We start from the raw sequence: 23,370 nt of genomic DNA, 5'->3' as shown, positions 1-23,370 counted from the left end.
ACAATGGCTACTGATCTGCTCCTGCACAATTTTCTGACAGAAATTTGAAGACTTTGGTGTCATTTTAAAATCACAATTACATGACACTGCATTGTGTTTAAAATATCAAGATGTTAATATTTAAGATGAATCAATGTGTGCCTTGAAGTTTTGTGTTTGTGCAAGTCTTTTGAAAGCAGCAAAATTTAAATCCCATTAACAAATATACTAATTAATTAGGGAAAACATCTACCAATAAGCAACTTTAGCCCCTCTATCTCCAAGAAAAGGAAAATAAATATTATTTGGTTGAAGCAAAGGCCTTCTAAAGTTATTTTATTTATGATACTTTTGTTTGCTGATTGTGGTGCTGTGTGCCTACTTGTAGCTACAATTATCTTCTCTGGTTTGGTAATTGCTGAGGCTTCTAGAACATAGATATCCATGCATAAGTGCTGTGTGTTATCACACCCTTATCTTGAATGGCTGATAACTCTTGGCACCTTGGTGTGTACAGCCTTCCCCAAACACACATCTCTGGTATTTATCTATCAAATAAACCCAGCAAACTCCCTCCCCTTTTCTTCTCATACTTTCCCTTCCATGCAATGAGGAAGGTGGGGCTTGGATATACCACTTGCTCCTCACCAGGTGCCTCCTTAAATTTTGCATAGGTAGTTTGTGAATCACAGCTGTTGCCTCTGATAGTGAAGTGACAATCCATCTCTGACCTGTATGCAGCTGGGAGCAGGATGGGCTCATACTGGAGTGCTCCTGAGGTAAGAGTGTGAAAGCTCTAGGAACTGAAGATGGCCTGAGGTGTGTTTGTGGCTGGGATTCTGGTCAGGAGAAGAGGACTCGTGAGCTTTTATTTCTAAGTTCATGCATGTATTTACTTATTTATGTAAGGATGACTTGTACCTTTGCTGCTATTAGTTGCTTTGTGGAAGGCAGTCTTGGTAGTGAAGCTCAGCCACAATGGGTGGTTGACACAGAGGCTGGGAAGCTTCTGAGTGCCTCAGAGGAGCTTTCTGTGAATTTGGGATGAATCTGTGGTTTGACCCAAGCATTATGTAAGCTGTGCTCTTTCACAGTGCAGCATCTGCCAGCTGTGACTACTATAAAAATATGGTGTCCAGGTAGCTGTGCTGGCAACCACAGTAGTGATGCACTCAGGAAGGTCACTGCCTAAAACCAGTGATTAATGGTGATGGTCTTAGTTTCACATTTGTCCATGACTTATGCACAAAAAAAAATCTTGATCTGTCTAAGAAGTTGGGGCATGGGTCTTTTTTTCTTTTGTTCATTTTTTTGATGGAACATAAGTGGAAGAGAAAACCCTAAAACTGACTGTTGGGTTCCAGTGAATGAACATACTCTGTCTCCTTCTCAGTTCTGAAATTAACCTTCAGTTTGCTACGAACAAGTTATTTGATTATTCTGTGCCCTGCTTCCCTGGTTGTATAATGGAGATTATAGAGCTTCTCTCCATATACATGGATATGTGTTGAGATAAATGTGTATTGATGCTTGCAGATCTCAAATGGGGCATCCCCATGGCTTAAGAAATAACACTAATGAGCGTATAACCAATCTAGTCAAAGAAACACTAAGCATCTACAAATTCATCTTTTTAAACAGAACCTGGCAATGGTCTTTGTGTGGAAAGTATGCATAGAAAGCAAGGAAAGAGACTGTCCTCTCTGCTCTTCCCCTTTCCCTTGACCACTGAAACAGCATCAAGAATAAAAGTAGAGATTTCTTAGAGATAGGGGAGTGAGGGGAGACTTTTTCTACCCAGAACCTAAACCCAGACACATTACATTAAAACATGCCCTTCTCTTTTGGAGTTAGACATAAAAACATACCAAGGTCAGCTTATCATAATTTGAGAGTGATGGGAGAATTTGTAACTTCTCACCTGGATCAATTCCTAACTAGATAAAAAGAGAGGAGTGACATAACTCCCTTAAGGAATTTGGTGGAGTCATTTTGCTTGTAGATAATAGGAGAGGAACTCGGTAATGCTTTCAGTGAAGCAATAGCTAAAATTTCAGGTATTAAAATCTGCAAGAATTTATAATTATTTTGAGTCAGGTCTGTTATTTGCCTTTCCTTCTGCACTTGACATTTCAGCTAATGATCCTTCTGCAAATATCCAACATCTGGTTTGATTGGGGAAGTCTTGTTAACATCTCTTCCAAAGCTGTTTTCTTGCATCTACTTTTTCGTGTTGTGCTGCATTGTGCTAATGGTGCCTCACTCACTAAACAGTGCCACAAAAAAATTATTTCTTGTGTCAATGACATACATACACAGTGGTAGTCCTTCAAAATTTTTCCATTTTTTAAACTCTATGTAGATGTGATTTTAACTTCCAAAGTAGTGCAAGCAGTTCATAGTCCAATTTTGCTGCGTGGCTTTGAAAATTGCAACAGGAATTTGTGGGAGAGCATCTTTTATGAAGCATAAGCAATTTAATGTTAATGCAGGTAATAAATTTTTTCATTTTTCTGCAGAGTGATGAATGCCCTTGCTGTTCATTCTTTGTGAAAATCATAAGAATGAAAAATCTTAGAAAGGCAGATCTGTGTGAGTATTGCAGTCTTTCTTTGCACTTTTTAGTAGTTTGGTTCTGAAAGCAGAGAATGTGTGCTTGCTACTGGCATTGTAACTAGTATCTGTGTATGAAGTGACACTATGGTTTCAAATATTGATGAATACTTGAATTTGGACTATGCTTTGAATACATTTTTATATAAACAATACATTTTGGTTTATTGCATGTTACTATTATTAATGGAAATAATAAATGTCTACTGTGGTGTACTGTAAAGTACCTTAACTGCTAACAAGGTTCAGAGCCAGACTGATGAAAAAATTCAGGTGTTAATTCTCAGTTGCAGTTTTTGAATTTCTTTTTGCTTTAAAGAAAATAAAAGGTAGAAGGAGCACTATATGTCCTATTGTCAAACAGCTTCTTTTTTTGTCAAAATTTCACTGAAATGTATTCGAATTAGACTTTTCAGGATAAACAAATACCACTGAAATGTTTCTGAGGACTTGGAATGGGTAAAAGTGGGAGTGAAGAGAGAAAAATATCAGCTGTTCCTCAGTTAAGAGAAAGAAAGGTCAATATCTCAAATACCTGACTCAGAAATAACAAGTCAGGAACAAAATGGAAAGGAAGTGAATATAAATCTTTGTGTATCAAATAAGATCAAGTGAACACAGCAACTGTATTTGCCTCCATGGAGATTCCTATTTAATTCTTGGTTTTCTGCCATTGTGTCTAGCACAGGGATACTGTCTTTATTTGAAAACAGCAAATCTTTAGAAAAAAGTGAAAGGATGTTTCAATTTCCTCTTTGTCATTTCCATCTCAGGTGAACAGTTTTCTGGCATGTTACCACCCCAAGGGAATTTCTAAGCTGCCCTGACAGGCAATAGCATCAAGATAACCACCTGCAGAGCTGATAACCAAATGTGTACCTCTGGCCTTAAAATGAGGGATGTTTCTCTCTTTCTCAGCACTTTAAAATGTTTCGAAATTATGATCTTTACATTCTTACAGACAACAGAACTTCCAGAAATCCATAGCTATTTATCTTAGCTGCTTATCTTTTATTAGTATTTATCCTGTATCTTCATTTTGAGCAGATGATTGATTACCTGACTTCAGGTTTGAAGCTATAACACTGGAGATTTGCTTCCAAAGCCAGATGTGGAAGAAGGTCTTGGATACAAAGAAGCAGAAGAAGCAGTGCTAGGTGACAGGGTCTTAGAGGAGCTGCTTCATTCACTCCCTATTCCAGCTGCTTTTTTTTTTATTGTGTGCAAGAGAGCATCACATTTTGTTTACCCTCTGAGAATCAGGACCAAGTTACCAGTGTCAGTGAGTCAGTGAGTTTTTATCTCCCCTGTGTACATACACTATCTCAGAGGAAATAATTTTGTTAGTAGAGCCATGCCACATCGTGTGATACACACAGCACAAAAAATGAGACGGTTAGAAAGCATTATATTGAATAAGAAAACCAGTGTGAGAGTGTAATACACTTCTTTATGTGGCTCACATTTATTTGTTTTAATTACTATTTCTGTACATCTTAAAGTTGTTAAGAGAGACAGAGATGAGGACAGAGAGTTGAAAGATGGCACAGAAATAATTCCAGCTGCAAAGAGCCATTGGTGTTCTGTTGGAGTCAGAATCTGGTTTTGGAAGACTGCCTGTCAAGCATGAGTGCACTTTGCTTTCCTTCAGCTGTGGCATTGCACACCTCATGGGCTCTCTTTGTGCAGAGGGGCTGCTACCCACAGTGTCCATGTCTTCTGGTACATGGACATACAATATAGGACTTATTTTTTATTATGCTTAGCTGTGGCAATCACATATAATCTTTTCCCTGTGTATCAGACAAAAGGTTGTGTTTGAGCATGGTGTAAGTGTAATAACAAGGATTAGGCTGCTAATATGCATTAAAGTCTGTTAGGAATAAGGCTTACTTATGAACCAGAAGGAATGGCTCGCTAATGATGAAGGTTATCAGGTAACTATAATCTAAGTAGTATGTATAATGAAGACATAGCTGTTGCAACTTCTAGGCATGTTTGAGTTTGGCTAAATTTTCCTAGTGAAAATTTAAAAGAATAGTGATACCAGACCAGTCCAAAGTCTCATTTGAATTGAGAACATGTCCCCAGAACTGGCTTACGATAAATGTTTTGGGGTATGGCAAACACTGAACCATGCTTTTTCCTGCCCCACTTTTTCAAAAGGTTTGTGGTTCTTGAGGTCTGTGGCTGGGAGATCTGGCTTCTGAGTCAACAGTAGTGTTTGCAATTAATTGTCATACCCCAGATTATTCACTTCTGGAGGCCATTAAGGGATCTTATTTTGATACTTGTCATTTCACTTTGCTCTACACACAGATACTCATTTTCAGTTTCACAGGAAAACATCATTCCCAGTTTCAGGATGTTATTCTTTGGGGAGATTTATGTGATTATATTGCTAACTAAATAGTTACAGACATTTCTTTTTTCTCTTTGCCTCGGATGGCCAGCAGAAATGCCTGCATGAGAAAACCTGGTCCATCTCAGGCTGGTGTGAAAAGGCCTTTTTTGCATATTAGATATGTCAGCTCTTACACCAAGACAACTGCCCCCTTGTATTTATCTCAAGAATTGCAGAATGCTTATCATTGTATGACTGCTTTAAAACTGAGACAGCTTTGTGGCTGTAACAAATCTTCATAAATACATCCAGCATTTCTGCAAAATCTGCCTGAAGGTTGCAATTTCTCTGCAACTGTCAAACACGGCTTACCTGTGGCATCAGAAAAATGGGGAGTCACTGACAGCATCAGGAGCAAAAGTCACAAGCTGAGGCGTCTGAGCTCTCCCTGCTCTTGTTTTCCAAAAGCTTGTCCACCAGAGAAGATCACTGGAAGAGGGCACAGTTTTTCTGTTCACATCCCACATTTATTTCACAGAAGCCAGCTTTATGCTGGGCTCTGCATTTCCACCATTTAACCATGGCACAGTTACTTTCTGGAGAGACTTGTCTGCCAGCCAAGTACTGTCGAAGTACCACTGCATTTCACCCTATATGCTGCTTATAAAAAGAGATGGATGTGTGTTGTGTAGATTCCCCAGAGCAGATCTTGTTTTCAGCGTGGCTGCCCAGACCTGCCTTGTTTTGTACAGTCCCACTGGAGCACACCCAGCACTCACTGATCCCAGAGGCTGCCACCACTGCAGTCACAGCAGGCCATGGGCTGGCACAGCTGGCAAATCTAGTTTTTCTCAGTGGCTGGGCTCACTGATCTTCCAGGAGATAAAATATCTTCTACACTGCAAATTGGCATCTATGGAAGAGAAACCTGTTTGCTTCATGGGCTACAAGTGAAATATAAACTTAACATTTTATACATATATGTATTTAACAGAAATACTCCATTCAGAAAACAAAAAATGTCTTTAGAATTGGTGGCATATCCTAATTAGTATTTCAAAAAGTCCAAGGCTACAAAAAGTTTTTCCTGGAAGAGTCTACAGCTAATTTTTTTTTGTTTGTTTTCATTAGTCTGAAAAGATAATCAGCATTCTCAATCGATAAATCTTTAGGCTCCTCATTAGCTATAGTACTAAATCTGGGCCTTATTAAATCTGAGCCTGTTGCTATGTAATTTCATAGCAAGCTCACAATGCTACCCTACCTATTTATTTTAAAAGTTGCAAGGTAGTAGTACCAATGTTTTTCCTTATATCACCTAAAGCTCGTCTAACACCATCAAAACAACAAAACCCCTCTCAATGCCATGTGCTCCAGAGGAAACAAGTGTGTGTGGAAAGGACCGATTGAAGATGCGCTCACAACGTGCTGTGTGTATTTCCTTTTACTTCACCTCTGACTGTACCACTGGTGTGAGAAGGTAGCAGCAGTTTTTGTGCAAAGAGGGCAGTCAGGCCACGTGGTCAGTGCCAACAGGCAGCTGACTGGGCTGGCCAGTGCTAATGGCACTCTCACTTTAGGGTAAAATTGCTTCCTGTGGTCATTGATGTTTGCAATGGTTGAGAATAATCCTGGGATGTGATCCTTTTAAAGAGTGTTAGTGTCTTTTCAGGGCACCTAATTTAGGTTCCTGATGCCACTGCCTCCTCAGACAGGCTGCTTTTGCATCAGCGGAGAGGAAAGCCTAAAAGAGCCCAAAGACAAATGCTTGGCAAGAAGAATCTGCACAAGGACAGAGAAGTCGTTATATGGATAACTGCCAGGTTGCAACAAATCCTGTAAACAGGGATTTCCTAACTGGTTAGGAAACTGAAACAGGCATAAAAACAGCCAGTAATCACAAAGAAGATCCTCCCTGTGATGTCATATCCCGGAGCAGGGCTTTTTTACTGTAATTGTAAGCTGCTAGATCAAGTTCAAGAACTTATTGCACAACTACTGAGGTACCTGTTGAAATGAAGGCCTGGTCTCGACTGATGTTTGTAATGAAGTCATAACCACAGTTAATAATAGGAGTACCAACTGAATGGATAATCTCAGTGAGTATTACATGAATCAGTTTCACAGCGGCATTTTTTCTGTTCCTTTCTATTCAGTCTTCTTTTTGGTTTCATCAACTCATGTGACCCAAGCCTGCTCATGCTCTTGCTGAGTTCATTGTTACCAAACACATATATAAACCTAGTTTCCCTCAGGTCACCTGTTTTGTATTCTCTAAACCAGAAGATTAATTCCTTTTTCTTTCCTTTTTTCCGAGTCTTTGGTGGCCATGATGGAATGTAGCTTATATTGTACTATATACAATTTTACTCTATTGTATTAATGGTAAATAGTGTGGAGACAAAAAGTCTTCTCTGTGCCTTGATAGCAGCATAAGCTGCCACTAAAAAGGACAGTGCTATTTACAGTCAAGGAGATCCTTACTTGCTCTGCACACCTCCTTACAGCTGTGGGAATAGTTGCATCTCTTCTGCTAGGTATCAATGGGTTGTATGTAGGTGTACATGCATCTTCTTGCAGCCATGCTGGCTTCTGTGTGTTTCTGTGTGCAAGAACAGAAAACTGTTCTGGTGGTCAAAGGTATTGTGTGTGATGCTCCTTCATGGCTTCCTTTAGATTCTTTGTGTAGTCTTAAAGCAGAAGAGTTTTTCAAAGAAACTCAGAGCCAGGGCTTCAGCAAGGACACCAGAAGCCTCACAGAGGCATTAGGAAGTTGAACTGATTTACTGACTGAGAGACTGGTGAAAGTAAAGAACCTTAGGTAAATGGTATGCTCATCTCTGTCTCAAAAGGAAAGGTGTGATCAGCTACCGTGCTCTAATACTGTACCAGTGCAGGTGGCATTGCATCTCCTGTCCTTCCTTGAAGAGGTATGAACTTTAAGGACTGTGATGTGGTCCTAGTAGGCTTCATTATCATCTTGTTTAGTGGGGGCTTCTCGTTAATGAGTGGTTGAAACAGCCTTCAAAATATTTTAAAATGTCAAAACCAGTTTTAAAACAGGTTTGAGAAGGGTGGAGGCAATGGAAATGAACAAGGGAGAAGCTTAGGTGGAGAAGAGAGGCTGGAATGAGTAGGTGGTGATGGCAGCAATGCAGAACCACACGGTGCTTTGAGAGGACACGGGTCCCTGTGGTGATTCAAGATCCTTCATTCTTCCTCTGCCATTTTGCTTTCAGAGTTAAAAGGCAGTGGCAGACATTGCTCAGGAAGTACCTTTCTAGTTTGCATTCAGAAAACAGATAATTATGAAGTGTGTTCTTTGATTCCTGAATAGGACTTCTGTTTACACATTTCCTTGGGCTGAGCTGAGTAACACCTTCTCACCATTTAAGAAAATGAGCTGAGCATTGCCTTTTCCCATACTTATAGTCTCCCAAATCTTCTTTGAAATTATTATACCTTGGAATTTTTGATCATGCTTGATAAGGACCATATTCTACTCTATATCCTCCTTACTGTTGCACAGATGTGTATTGAGTCTAGGACCAAAGTATACTTAGCTTGACACTAACCACATTAATCACAAACTGAATATCAATAAACCTGTGTTGACAGTACTATTACTTGCTATTTGGACATTCAAAGAATTCATAAGTAACAGATGTTGATAATTAAATTATTCAATTATTATAACTATTGATAATTCATAAATAACAGACAATAGATAATAAAGGTTTACTCATTATAGGAATTGCTTCAGGATTTTTTGGGGTATTTGTTTGATGGGCTGTTGTGGTTTAGAAATGTACTTCCCAATTTAGTGCTCCCACTAAGACTCTTCCTACAAAGTGCCACTTGCTTCCCCTGCTGGGTGGGCTGGAGAAGAGACTTGGAGTCCAAAAAAGGTAAAGATTATGGGTTAGGATAAGAACAATTTACTGGAAACAGCAATGAGATAAGAAAGGAAGCAGTAACAGCAACTATATTAATGAACAGACTCCCTTCCTCCATCTCCAGGCAATAATCTCTGAGTCCTGGCCATACCCCCTCCTGGCTACTGCAAAAATTAACCCCGCTCTGGCTGGAACAAGAACACAGGGCAAATGTAGAGCTTCTCAAGTTTGATATTTTATTATGAAAAATACATTTTTGTTCATTGAATCCCAATAGATTTTTTTCCACCTCAGTGCCAGTCTTGGTTGTTCCTGTTTCATCAAAAACAGCAGCATCTGCAGTTCATCCAGTTATGTATTATGCAGTGTGACTGATATCTGTCATTGGGGATTCATTCTTTCTCTGCCCTCTGAGCAGACACGTTTTGTTGTATGCATCTCTCTCAGCCTCCTTACCAATGAACGTAGATGAACACTGCTGAGGTGGCTGGTACAATAAAGGCACAATGCAATAAGGCCTGTGGTACGTCTTGGTCACTGTGGAGGTTTTGAACACCTGGAGCAGTGCCAGGGAAGGCCCTGCCCATAGGCAAGATTCTCAGAGCTTGAGGTCCTTCATCAGTGATGCTCTGTGGAGCTGTGGGCAACCTTTTTGCTGAATGGAAGACACTGATTACCTTGTAGATAATGACCAAGAAGCCAGATGTGATTTGCTATTACGTGGGAGGCCAATGCAAAGTAGAGAGGCTAGATTTGACATGGCTGTGGTTGTTCGCACTGTTGAGAAGATACATGAGAATGTCCCCATGGGACTATGGCTCCTCTCTTGGGCACTTTCTATGACTGTATCCTCAGCAGGAGACAATAAAGTAGTGCTGCAGTAAGTAGCCAGTGAAGGTTAAAAGTAAGATTCACTCCCAAATTTTGGTGCTATTGTTTGCATCATATTCTGCAGATAAATTGACAGTAGTCCTCAATATTCTCCTGACAAAAGTGCTCATCTTTTCTTACTTGTTTAGGATCAATCTCGACCAAGAATGCCTTGTCAGAGGCATTTCTGAGTCAAAATAATGATGCTTAAGGAAACAAAAAGTATTAGCTGAACTTTTAAAACAATTTTGTTTCTATTCCCTTATTGAGTAAACACAATTCTTGTGAACACTTTCTGAAGAAAGAAAATTTGTGAGTGTTGATTTGGTAGTTTAGCTCTTTCTGGTATTGATTTTGTTCCCACTCCTGTTTTCTTTGAAATCCAAAGCATTTGTGTGTACTGCTTGCAGCCTGTTTCCAAATCTGTTTCTATGATGTTTTCTTCTGATAATGGTTTCTTTAGATGCTGTTACTACCCTCTGTATCTGCGCTGATGTCTGACCAAGGCTTAGTTTTGGCTAGTTTATTTTTAAAAGGAAATGAAAGAACCTTCCTAAAAATCCTAGCTAGCAATAGAGCTGAGATTGCACCACATTATCACCCCAAGATGGTCTCAGGTGGAACAAAGAAAATCTGACCGTTTGGTAAAACCACTTTTCCAAAAATATATGACATTTTGGGTCTTACTGGCTGATTATCTGAGGGTGGGAACAGTGAAAGAGTGGCAATACTTTAAAAAAGTCTGAAAAGGGAATGCCTACGGAAATGCATGATTTGTAGTTAAGCTGTGCATGGGCTTCTCTGCATTACATTGTATTGCTATTTGTGTTGTTTCATTTTGATGATTGTATTGTGATGGTACCTGGAGACTCTATGTATGGATTTAGACCTTGTTCCTCAGACACTGTATCTTTTTAAAATGAAAAGGGGGCAACTCTTCCAAGGAACTTACAGTCTTATTTCAAGTGTGTCAAAGAAGGAGTTTTGGAGTTGTTTTGGAGACAGCACCCAGCTATCTGGTAATTGATCCCTTGGGCTGGTGTACCATATACAGTTGTCCTATTGCTTCTTTTCCTGATAGTCAACCCTGGCAGGGAAATGGCTTAGCTGTTTTCCGTGACTGTAATTGGCCTGACATGATTATCCTGTTTTCTGCCTTCCAGCAAAAACATGGAAATTACGTGGCAGCATTTCCATATGACACCTTACAGGTTCACCTGGGCTGGTCCTCATCTCTTGAAGCAGGATGAAATTTAGCTTGTCTGTCACAGTTTCATACATGTCTGAGTACTAGAACAGTCTGAAGTGAGTTACCTAAAAAATTTATAAAATCTCTCTTGCTAGAGCTAATCCTTTAAGAGCTGGAGCAGTATTCTAATTTTTGCCTCTGTTCACACAGAGACACATATCATTATCCTCTTTGTATCAATCATTTGGACATTACAGAACTGATTATTTGACAACATTTTTGTTGCTGTTTAATTAGTAAACTCAAGTCTTTCAGCTCTTTCTCATATGCCAGGCTGCCTAACTCAATCCTCTTCAATTTGGGTATGGCTAATAGCTGGTAAGAGTTAAAGCATTTTATAGTGGAAAGAGGAAAAGAGTGGAAGAGAGTACAACATGGAAGACACTGAGTGAGCATCCACATGCTCTTCTCCAGGGTTAAAACTGTATGCAAAAGCATCTCAGTGCTAAATCTGATCACCTGCACTGACATTTAACATTGTGTGTTTGGGATCTGGTCCAAAATGTAATTAAATTTGTGTTGTTTATGTAACTTGCCAGATGCATCCTGCAACATTTTAGTTCTGGGGTATAATTTGTTATTCTTCATGCAGTGTCCTTCCTTTGATTGCTTGCTTTCAGAGTCAAATATCTGTCTCCACCTACATTCTTGTCTTAGGCTATGTTGAGACTGAGACCTCACTGGTTGCTAACCTACTTGGTATTAAATGTGGATCATCAGATTGTGGGACTCTGTTTTTGCTCTTATTAAGGGTAAGCAGCCTTGCTAAAGACTGAACTAGCCTTTCAGGTTGGTATAGGTCTGTTATGTTCAGGGAGGATGAAGAACTGAACCTACCACAGCTCTATCTAGATACAAGCGTGTAAAGTTTATCACTTCTTTGATACTCTGAAAATAATGAGTGTCTTTCTTCTAAACCAGGAGTCATAGCTCGTGTGTATAACAAAGAGGTATCCCAGACCATAAATGAACAAATTCTCTAAAACACCCATACATCATTAGTGCATAACTTGCAGTTGCTGAACAAACAGCCTGCTCCTCTGGTACCACTAACTATAGAAAAGTTCTTTTTCAAATGTTAAAAATCAATGAAAGAGTTTTCGAAAATAGTGTGTGGGAGACAGCTAAACAAATAGTTTCATTACCAATAAATTATTATCAAGAGATGTATTGCATACATTCTGCATTTTAAATTTACAAATGCAGATGTCTCTTATTATTGTGTGTAATATTAGGATATTTTTAAACATTATTGCAATGTTAAAGTAATTTCTTACCTACTATGGGAGTAAGGGTGTAACAATCAAGTGCATGCTGAAAAAATCTAAGATGTTTCATGTTCAGACAGTATCATAAGAGTTGAAAGATAAATCATACGTACGCTGATTGCACAAGTTGCTTTAAGTAACACCTATTCATTGCAGCATGGCTCACGCCACAAGTTAAAAGAAAATGTGGAAGGAGACCCAAGAGATTGGTAGAGAAAGAATAATATAATTACTGATCAGACTCTTCCTGGGTCACATCCAAGCAGATTACAAAAGTGGAAAGAATAGTTATCACTGTGTTATTAGTGGGGAAATGCAGATGGAGAAGCAAGATAAATTTAAATGAAATCAATTGCCCAGAGTGATTTAGCAGTCTGTGACAGGGCTGGGAATGGAACCAACCTGTTATGAGACCTTTTCCAGCAGGTTACCCAATTGGTCATGCTGCCTCTCAGCATGTCTGTATGTACAGTACCAAACTGCGTGTTACTATACCCAAATCTGAGCTATAGTGGGAATATATGAATTTTTAGAGCTGGAGACATTGGAGACAGCTTTAGTTGCCCAGAGAACAAAGGAAATGCCAATTCCCTTGAAAGGACAGCAGATTTGCTCAAAATGGGAGGGCTGGAAAGGGTGGATGACAGTGTAGAGAGACTGAGTCCCAGCATTCTTCACTGCATTGTCAGGGTCTCAGTTCATCACCACAGGTTCACAGGGCAACTGTTCTACACTCTTAGGAGCAATGCCCTGCTAAAAATCAATTATCTCCTTAGCGGTATCAAAGACATTCCTAACCACCGCCAAATTCTCCACATATATCAGACTGACACACAAAGGGAACGTTAGTTGCACAGATACCTGAGTACCCAACCCGCCTGTCACCTGAACTCTGGCAAGCCGCAGGAGACAATTCATTCACACCATGTGGCCGTGCCCAGCACTCTGAGCAGCCTGGTCTAGTGGGAGGCGCCCCTGCCCACAGCAGGGGGGCTGGAACTGGGTGCTCTTTAATACCCCGTTGGAACTGGGTGGTGTTTAATATCCCATCCAACCCAGGCCATTCTATGGTTCTGTGACAGCTGTGCCCACCCAGGCAGGTCTGGAGACAAAACAACCCCAAAGCAACTGCTGTGCATTAAGATTCAATGCCATATTTGTAGCTCACTGTGCAACCTTCTGTGACATTACCACCTTTGTCAGAAATTAGAATTTTCTTCTCCATCAGGGCTCAGAGTTTAAATCACAGTAAGATAAAAGTGCACTGCTATTTTTGCATATTTTTTTTCATGGTGAAGGTATGTGATCACGTGTTGGGTGGGACAGCTCATTACATGGACTGGATTACAGATATGTGGGGGCACCAGACCAGATGGGAAAGTTGGTTAAGAAAGTATTTTACTCTTGGAAAAAGGTTCTCTTAAAATGTGTAGGCAATTTTCTTCTCCATCACAGAAATCTCTTCATTTATAACCAACAGGGCACATATCAATAATGGGTTTGTTAAGTCAAACTAGCTCTGTGTGCTCTTTTCTTGCCAGTTGCATGTATTGCAGCAGTTTCTTTGAATCGCCATTCATGACCTGAGCTCCCACTTTCAGAAGGCGACAAATAGTAATGAATGGTTTTGAATAAAAAGCTGTCAGAAATATTATTGAAACACCTCCTTTTTGCAATTTGCCGTATACATGCAGTGCTATAAAGCTATGCTTTAAGATATTTGTAGTAATTTGTTAGTTACAACATACCTTTTCAAATACAGTTAGCCAAACTGACTGCTACATAAGCCTGTCCTTGCCCACTGCTTCCCCGGAGATTGTCCGGACCAAAACCATCAAGAACTGCAAAGATCCAGTGTGGAATGAAACATTTTGCTTCAGGATTCAGAGCCAAGTAAAGGTAAGATGCAGAGTGCATTTTTTTTCTTTTGGGGCAGAGATATCATAGTGTGATCAACATGTACAGCAAAATAAAACCAGAAATAAATATGTGTGAAGGACTAGAAGGATGCTGGTAGGAGGATTTGGAATAAAATGTAGCAGCAAAATTAAATTTAGTTTTCTGGTATGTAAAAATTAACCAAGATACTTCATAACCATTCCTATGGTGTTCTATCACTTTTCACTTTTTCTTTTCCTTTTTTAATCATGTCTTTTCACTAATAAATGTGAAAATTTCAGAGTAAATGGAATAGTGTAAAAGATATGTATGAGCTAGGTAGTGAAAGCATCACAGGGCGGTACTTTTTTATTATTTTATTCCTTTGTAATGACCAAAAATAAAAAAAAGTCACAAACCAACAGAGAGCTTGCAAAAGAGAGCTTGATGAACTTTTATCATGATGATAAATATTAAAGCTTAAGAAGATTTACAAGTCCCACTGTCTTCTCCCTCCAAAAGGCAGCATCAACATCAGGGTCTAGGAGTCCACAAAGATCAGTGGCAGGCTAAGCAAACCAAAATTAGTTCACACCAGAGGCAATCATTCTCTGCTTTACAGTTTGCACTGTTCATTTCCTAGTGCTGGGGCCAGATCAGGACTCTCTAAAAAGGCAAATCAGCAGGCCAGTCCCTTGGCTCGCTCAAGAATTGATAAAATCCTCCAAAGGAGCATTTGGAATAGCTCAATGTACTCCTACACCACAGGATCTCCAGTGAACAATCCCTCTAGCCTTTGACTGCAGAAGTTGCCCATGATGCATGTTCTCAGGCTTTCTGCCACAGTTAGGTGGTACTGGCCCTGTTTGGTAACTTTCACCTTTCACGTCTGCCCATCTGTGGCCTACAGCCAGCGTTTTCCCTGTAAACCTAAAAAAATTCCAACTTCTTTCAAAATTTCAGTGAGGCACAATTGCATGAAGCCCTGCAGGGTTTTTAGGGAGGTGAAAGGCAAGGGACAAACATTGCAGCATGGGAACAAACACCTACTGATCTGCAACTCTTGCACAGGAGCACCTGCTCTTCCTGAAAGATTTTTCAAAACTGCAATTCCACACAGAACAGCTAAAAAAATACCTTGGCCATGGAAGCTGCTTGAACTAGCTCTTCAGAGGTAGTGCTTGGGAAGACCTTATGTTTAAATTTCAGTAAATTTGCAGCAGGAGACAAGATATGTGGCATTAGCTGGAGTAGTTTTCAGTGTGTGGCAACTGCAGCATGGTGTTGGTGGCTGTGGCTTGAGTGTAGGCTGCAAAAATGTATCCTGGGGATCTGGGACAACCAAAGCTTAGCAGTTAAGATAAGGCTCTTGCAGGTTTCTCTGTACGTGCTGCAATTCCTGTGCTCATTATCCTCTGAGCAGAACCAGAGTTTGCTGATCTGGTTATTTGCTTCTTTCCTGTCCTGTGTTTTGCTGAGGTATTCATCTTCCCAAATTATGGTAGCCAGAGCTCAGTAAAACCATATAATACTGACACTGTGGAAGAAAGGAGACAGGGCATGGCTTGGGCATGTTTGTGCTGGTTTTATCCAGGAAAAGCAGTGTTTACTGATGGGCATCTGTTTTGATGAATGTCTGACAAACAGTTGGCTAGAAAGGGTTTCCCAGGCTTGTGCTAAGGCGCAATTCCCACAGCTGCAGGAGGGTGACCCTTCCCAGAGCTGGTGGCACACAGCCCTGCCAAGGGCTGTCTCTGTTCATTACCTGGCTCCCAGTGATGCTGCCCTCATATTCTCTGGCAGGAGAGTTAGAAAGAGTGAACTGCCCAGACACCCCTGGCTGCTTCCCCTACAGCATGCTAGGGGCATGGCCAGAGATCTCCCTTGGCCAGCCAGCGCCCTGTGCATGCCTCTCCTGGTCAGCTGGGAGTAGCTGGGACTGCAAATCAGTTGGTCACTCAGAAAATAAGTCAGGCATTTAAGCCAGATAAGGATATCCCAGTGCAGTATCACAGCTAGGAAAACTGATCTGGTTTTCAGTGCAAGCCTGACTTCTATTAACTGCAGACTATTATTTTTAGGCATGTCATCTCCATCACTTTCCATAATCCTTTACAGGCTGTTTATGGCTGGCCTATAAACCAAGGTGCTGTGGCTGATTGCCTCTTGACAGTATGTTTCTATTAGCAGGTGTCATGGACAGGGCTGAGCTCAGTGCAATACTTTTATGTAGGTGGCCTTAAAGGTCAACAACATTTCTGTCTTCTGACAGTAAATTGCAAACTCAAGGTTATTTGCCATCTCTCCCTTGGTAGTTTCTTGCAGCTTTCTTTCAGTGTTATTTGTCTAGTCAATCACTTATTACATTTAGGTATGGACCATTCTGAGATAAATTGTGAACTTCTAAGACAACAATGTTCACATGCTCACTCTCTTTTATCCATGTGTTTGTGTGTGAGACCATGAACCTGTGTGTCTTTAATAAACATCAAGCCTCTTAGCAAGTTAAATCTGATGCATAAGTAAGAATCTGAGATAAGCGCTCCCTGTAATTTGCATGAAAATGAGCTGCTGAATATATTGAGGGAGGCCTGAATTATTGCCCCACTGAGTTAAGGCTCAGCACCTGGGAGGCATCTCTGAGCCAGCCCATGTCGAGCTACTAATCGGGCACAGGAGGGGCTGTTACCCTCTCCTCTGCATCCAAACCGGCTGACAGAGCAGGGAGAGGAGGGGATTTATACTGTGGTATTTGTGCAATTTAACAGAAGCATATTGCTTTCTGTAGATTCCATAGTAATTATATGTGTTTAATAATTTACAGGATAAAATTATGCAACCATGAAGTAATTATATGGTACATTCTTAATGTATTTTATTTGCTGCTTATATCCAAGGGTTTTTAATCTACCAAAAACAAAGTCCTGACAACTAGCTGGTTTCCTACAATTCAGGAAAAAGTGGTGACCTCAAACCAAATTGGAGGCCAAACATGGTTTTCAATATTCAGCGATTCTACTAGCTTTTGTTGTTTAAATTACTCTGCAGGAAAACTGAACAACCAACTCGACTCTGTGTTAGGTTCAGAATATCTTTCTTCATCTCTGTGTGGATGCAAAGGTTCTGCATGCTCTCTCACTTCTCCCCACACTTTCCCTGTTTTCCTTAACATGCTGAGTGCATCAGCATCATTTTGTGTCTCTGTAAGGTCTCCACATAGGATCCTAATTATGAACCTCTGTTCACAGAATATTCTTGAGATGAAAGTCTATGATGAAAATGCAGTCACTAAAGATGACCTCCTCTTCACTGTTCTCTTTGATGTTGCTAAAATCCAGCTTGGAGAAACAGTTCACTTGACATTTCAGCTAAATCCCAAGGTGAGTGATAAAACTGCCTTGGTCACAGGAAGAAAATACATTTTTTGATATTACCTCATGAATAAGTTCTTTTAAAGCAATTGTAGGTAGGAGAGTTTGTTTCCTCTTGGTATGCACTTCATATACCCTGTGGAGAACCTTCCAAACCTAATCAGCAAAGTGGACAAGGGCATGATCCTGAGGGCTTTTGCTAGCTCATCAAACCACTTAGCAGATGGTTTTTTCTGACACCAGAGTTGCCTTTTCCCCCCCTCTTTCTTGACTCTGTTGCTCAAACAGGTTTTGTTGGAAATATAAAACTTCATCACCATTGCACAAAGTTTCTTTGTTAGAATTTCTTTTGCCAGCACAAGCACTTGTGAGTTTGGGCATACTCTGGCACAGATGTTGCAGTATCCCTTAAAAACTGATTCCTTGCCCTGTGATTCTTTTGAATATACCTGAAAATAATCCAAAGATCGATACTGAGGTGCTAAAACCAGCTGATGGCCAGTTGCTCAAGTAATTTCATTGTTTCAGTGTGCCTGAACTGAAAACATCATGACTTCAACGTGGGATGTGGGTATTCAATTTAAATACTTCCGTAGATTTGCTATTTCACTGACTTTTCTTACACAGTACATGTAGGTGTTCAGCTGCACAGTGATTTTGGCAGGCAGTCTGCCTTAACTTCTCCGGGCACTGGTCAATGTGTTGTCCGTGTTGTAGGAGTCCTTTTGATCAGAAGAATTGCAAATGCCCTCTTCTATTCAGCAGTATCCCTCTTCAGATAACATTACACAGTAAAAAGCCAAGCCTTTGGACAGTTTTAAACCAACAGTTACTGCTGCAGGACTGCCCGCCCTTCTACTCTGCCTCACCACCAAAAAGAATAGGGCGGTTTGGCCTGAGGACTGTTGGTTAACAAAGGAGAGAGAACACTTTCAAAATCACTCTAACTCAAATGCTTTTACTCCTCACACTATATCCTGGATCAGGAAGGAAATTTGATTTGATTGAAGAACTCTTTCAGGAGCCAGAATAATAGTTGACAGCCATAGCTAATGAGAAAGAAAATTAATTCAGATGCTTATAATAAATTTTTTTTTTTGCAGACGCAGGAGATGCTAGAGGTTGAGTTTACATCGGAGAGCATGTGAGTAACATCCACAGAAAAATGCCCCTTTGGAAGCAGTAAAACATATGCTAGCATTTAGTATTATAAAGTTTAAAATACTCAGCATAGCTGGTGTTGATGAAGTTAGTTGCATATTGGCTAAAACTCTGTATTCCTTATCTACCAAGAATCATCCTAATTATTAATTTATCCTATTACTCACTGAATGAGGGAAGATAATAAGAATTGCAGTCATCATACTTATTACAACTATTCTTTACCATTATGGTTAAAAGAAAAGGGGAAACCACCTTTCAGATGTGTCCCTAAATTAAAAATCAGTGACATGTTTGAGATCATGCTGGACAAGACAAACTTCAAGGAAGGTATCATTCCTTGATGTTCATTTAAGGATGTATTTAGGTGTTACTACTTCTGATTGCATTTTTTTTCTCTTTCAGTCCAGTCCCTCCTGAAAAGCTTGTGACTAATGGTGTATTAGTGGTAATTTTAAACTTTTGCTCTTTGTTTTCATAATAGTGATAGGAATGGTGAATCTGGCAGGTGCCCCAACACCTCACTGCAGGCAGGGCTGAATGGGAGGGAGGTGGGTGTCAAACACAGGTAGCCATCCTATTGTGCTGCTCCCTGCGGGAGGATGTGTTAGGAAAGAATGTGCACACTCATTTGGGATACTCAGAGACCTGTTCACCACCACAGGCTGATACCAAGCCTATTGACAAAGCCTGAAGTGGTCTTTCACTGACTCACTGCTGCTCTGTCTCTCCTTTGGGAAACTTCTTTTGTGACATGGCCATCCTGTTCTCCCCACTTCCACAGGATGATATGGAAGTTGCTTTCTCAGCTGCCCTTAACTCATTACTTAGAGGAGGTAGCACTTGACTGTCCAGCTTCACCAAAGCAGGGAAGCAAGGACATCCCTGTGATTTGGCCGACCCATCAGTTTGCTCTCAGGAGGTCTCAGCACACTCCCATTTCCCCCCCTGTCCTGTCCAAAACCACCACACCAACTTTTCTCTTTCTCTTCCCAGTCCTGTCCAAAACCACCACACCAATTTTTCTTTCAGCTGAAACCTGTCATATTTTCAGAGTGACAAAGTCTTTCTCCTATCAGCCTAACAAAGGGTGGACTGTTTTCCAGACCCCAGGGGCTGAAGTGACCAAAGAGAGATAGCAATGAAGTCACCCAGATATGGCATATACTTTAACCTCTCATTTTTTTATCCCTGCTACAGTCTCGTGAAATTTCCTGCTTGGAAGTCCTAGTGGACAGCAAATGGACAAAAAAAGAACCTTCAGGTTAGACCTCAAACTAGAAGCAAAACCCCCTTATTTTAGGTTAACTGACTTATCTTGGTTGGTTGGTTGGTTTGGGGGCTTTTGTTTGTTTTTTGTTTTTGTTGGTTTTTTTTCAATTATTTTTTGGTTTTAGTTTTTTGGGGGTTTTTTTTGTTTGGATTTTTGTCTGTGTGTATTGGTTTTTTTGGTTCTTTGTTGTTTGTTTTGTCATTTTCTTATCTGGCAATTTTTATACTTTGTTCTTACAATTAGAGCACAGGAACTGGATAGTTAGGAGTGTATATGCAAGTTCACAGATCCAACAGTTATAGTCTGTGCTAACTAACTATAAAAACTGGAATTTGAAATTAAAGGAATGAATCTTATAAATGCTGTAAAGTAAAAGAAAATACATATTTCTATTTCAACTTAGGTTTTATCCAATTTGCCTGTATGTCTGAGTTTTTAAAACATCTACTGCAGCTTTATAAGCTTTTTGGTGTTTTGTGGTTTGTTTTTGATTTACTTGTTTGCTTTTCTTCTCTTACTTCTTGTACTGTTCCCTTGCTGGATAAATAGAGTTTGGAAGCTTTTAAGCATTGTTGAAGGTTCTGAAAGACCATTTAATGTTCCATTTCTGGGATCATAGTCATAACTTCTTTGTATATTTTTCATGTTTGGTTTTTTTTTTTCAGAAAAAGACTTCTTGTTTTCAGTGAAGGGATCGTATGAGAAGAGCCAGACCCTGTCACTGGGCTCTTTCTGGCAACCTCTGAAGCCCCTGAACTTCCATTACATCAAGTACAGACTGTCAGAGCTGTGCATGGCTCTAGCAGAGAAGAAACCTCATTTCTGCTCGGTATGTCATCATCAGCTTGAGTAAGCACAGTAAACTCATGGTTTTCTACATTTACTGAGGCAAATGGAAAGAGTTTGTATATTGAATAAAGAAGTTCTTTAATGAACTCAGCTCTGAAACAGCATTGTAACCTCTAAGATATACAAATATTTGATGTCAACTGGAAAACTGCTGGACAGGGACCCCATTTGAAAAAAGCAAAGTGTTTTTGTATGGTTTATACATTAAATATTTCTCTACATTATTATTTATTTTTCAGTGTACTTCAGGTGAAGACAAAAACGACTGCCATGCATCCCTGACTATTCCTCTGGATTCACTTCCATTCAGTGAGAAAGTGGCAGTAGCAAAGGTGATTGATACCAACTTCTTAGAATAATTGTTAAGCTATAGACCAAAGATCAATGGGCATGAGTTAATTAGATCAGTGTAGGAAGGTAGGGATTGAGATATGTAACTGTTAGTGCCCTTAGCTTCCTAACAATTCCTAACACCATGGGCCTCTACATTTTCATATGAACCTAGCAGAACAAAAAAGTTACAGCCAAACACATGTCAAAGGGATTTCTGTGACCACCTCAGGCACTAATGCAGATCAGAGCAAATGCAAATGATGAGGCAGGATGGGGCACACTGGGAGAGCTGGTGTTGGTTTTTACTGTGTACTGCTCTCTTTATCTTCAGTATAAAACAATATAAGGAAAATAAAGTGGACTTGGAGAAATTTTAAGATTTTGATGGATTTTCTGATTATTATGGCTTTCTGGCTCAATGTAGCTTTTAGAAAAAGAGAAGGGCTTCAGAGCTGATGGTAAAGAAAGAACATAAAATGATCTCCAGTGTTTATATCCAGTGTTTATATTGTGTTTTGGGTTTTTTTTCCTAGGATGAGACAATCAATTTACATGTGAAGTCAAATGACTGGTAAGCAATTCTATCCTAGGGTTTTGTGATTGTGAAAAAGAAAATGCTTTTTTGCCTCCTAGCCTATTTCTGTAACTAAGGGAAAGTATTTAGTCAATGATTATATTTCCTTATTCACCTATGTTCATTACCCATGTCCAGAAGGTGGTTAACTGTGCTAGGTGAAATTTCCTGTTATGCTGCTATACAGAAGTTCAGTTTAGATGGGGAGAATAATATTTTCTGGTTGCAACATATGTAGAGCTATATATTTAGAAAAAGTTATCTTTCCTTTCCTTACTTGTAAAAAATACAAAGTATTTCTATTTATAAAATCTGGCAGTTCTGAGGCAAGAAATCCTAAATATTCCAATGTTTATAGTATCCATGTATCGATTGCAGTATTTATCTTAGACACTTCCTGAAAAGCAGTGTAGAAATAAGGAATATTTCTTTCTGTAAGATTTTGCTTCGTTGCAGTTCATCAGCCTTTTCTCTACCTTATCTATACCATCTGGTATGTGCTTTTGTGGGGCCACAGTAGCAGCTTTTCTAAGCCTCGTCATAAAGTTGCAACTTGTAGGCAAGCATCCAGATATTAATTTTAAGTTATTGTGCATACCCTGTTTAACCCTGGACTTTGCTTCAGGTCCAGAAACTTAGATGTTCGCTTAGAGTTCGATCTATGTACAGAGGAGAAAAACTTCCTACTGAAAAGGAAGAAGTTTGTGGCTTCTGCTCTGAAAAAAGCACTACATTTAGAACAAGACCTGGAAGATCATGAGGTATGGGGAGCACCCCAGGGACGGTAACATGCTATGTAACAGGAAAATATTATGCTCATAGCCTTTTGCATATTGTTCCATAACTAGCCCTGATACATTCACTACACCATGTAAAGCATTGAGGAATGCTTTTCTACATTTTCTATTTTAGATCAAGAGCCAGCATCAAACCCTCTTGATACACATTTTTCCTGAAAACATAATGTCATAAATCAGAATTTTTTCTCTATTTCTTTTTCATCTGTGCATTATAGACCTGGATAGTCTGACTGTTTTAGCTGATCAGTCTTGGTTCAGTCCAAGAAGAAGACCAAGACCTCATAATGTATTTTATCAGATTTTTGGAGGGAGAAAATCTAACAGTTAAAGTGATGCATAATACCAACCGATGAGAAGTGTCTTATTTTATCTTCTCTCCTCTGGTGCTCATAATTTCAGCTGTAGTTCCTCAAATAGAACAAAGACATTCAGCATTTTTTCTCTAATCTGCTTGTCTGAGCTAGGGTTCACATTTGTTCATGTCAATGCTAGCATGAGGATGGGTGGTGCTTTAGGGAAGGAGCATGGTCTGTGATCAGGAACTTGAGAAATGAAGAAGCAACTTGAGAGCTGGTTAATTTTTTTCATCTATGTTTTCTCCTTTGTCCCGGACAGTTGCACCAAAGTCATATTAGGTGATATATGACAACATGGTTTTAGACATTATAAATTATGTCCCTGCTCACAAACTGAACATATTACCACATTGTTTCTCATTGGCACAATAGTGAGAAAACCCAGACAGTTTCTTAAGTATAAGAATTTTTAGGAGAAGCACTTCAGATTTTATAGCAAGGGAATGTTTCCTTATAGTCAGGAAAATCCAAATCAGAATACTTTGCTTTTACCTGAAATGTTCAATTTGAATCAGGAAACTGTTGAGTATTTCTTTGATGCAATTGTCTGGAAATG

The 23,370-nt window shown here is 39.7% G+C and overlaps 1 protein-coding gene across 1 annotated transcript in view; it reads left to right on the top strand.

The window, feature by feature from the left end:
- The first annotated feature begins 731 nt into the window (after positions 1-731).
- The window catches only part of LOC131558723 (cytosolic phospholipase A2 epsilon-like), a 32,714-nt gene continuing 10,075 nt past the window's right edge, over positions 732-23,370 (top strand). Inside the window, exons 1-12 of the mRNA XM_058806706.1 lie at positions 732-758; positions 2,499-2,571; positions 10,590-10,721; positions 13,982-14,118; positions 17,346-17,477; positions 18,572-18,612; positions 19,035-19,077; positions 19,830-19,893; positions 20,568-20,731; positions 20,991-21,083; positions 21,618-21,655; positions 22,284-22,419. Coding sequence (XP_058662689.1) covers positions 732-758; positions 2,499-2,571; positions 10,590-10,721; positions 13,982-14,118; positions 17,346-17,477; positions 18,572-18,612; positions 19,035-19,077; positions 19,830-19,893; positions 20,568-20,731; positions 20,991-21,083; positions 21,618-21,655; positions 22,284-22,419 — 1,080 coding nt within the window. The remainder of the gene's footprint in view (positions 759-2,498; positions 2,572-10,589; positions 10,722-13,981; positions 14,119-17,345; positions 17,478-18,571; positions 18,613-19,034; positions 19,078-19,829; positions 19,894-20,567; positions 20,732-20,990; positions 21,084-21,617; positions 21,656-22,283; positions 22,420-23,370) is intronic.

This window comes from Ammospiza caudacuta, chromosome 6 (genome assembly GCF_027887145.1).
Source record: "Ammospiza caudacuta isolate bAmmCau1 chromosome 6, bAmmCau1.pri, whole genome shotgun sequence".
NCBI lineage: Eukaryota > Metazoa > Chordata > Aves > Passeriformes > Passerellidae > Ammospiza > Ammospiza caudacuta.
The sequence above is the reverse complement of the archived record's forward strand: the minus strand, read 5'-3'. Positions and strand labels throughout refer to the sequence as shown.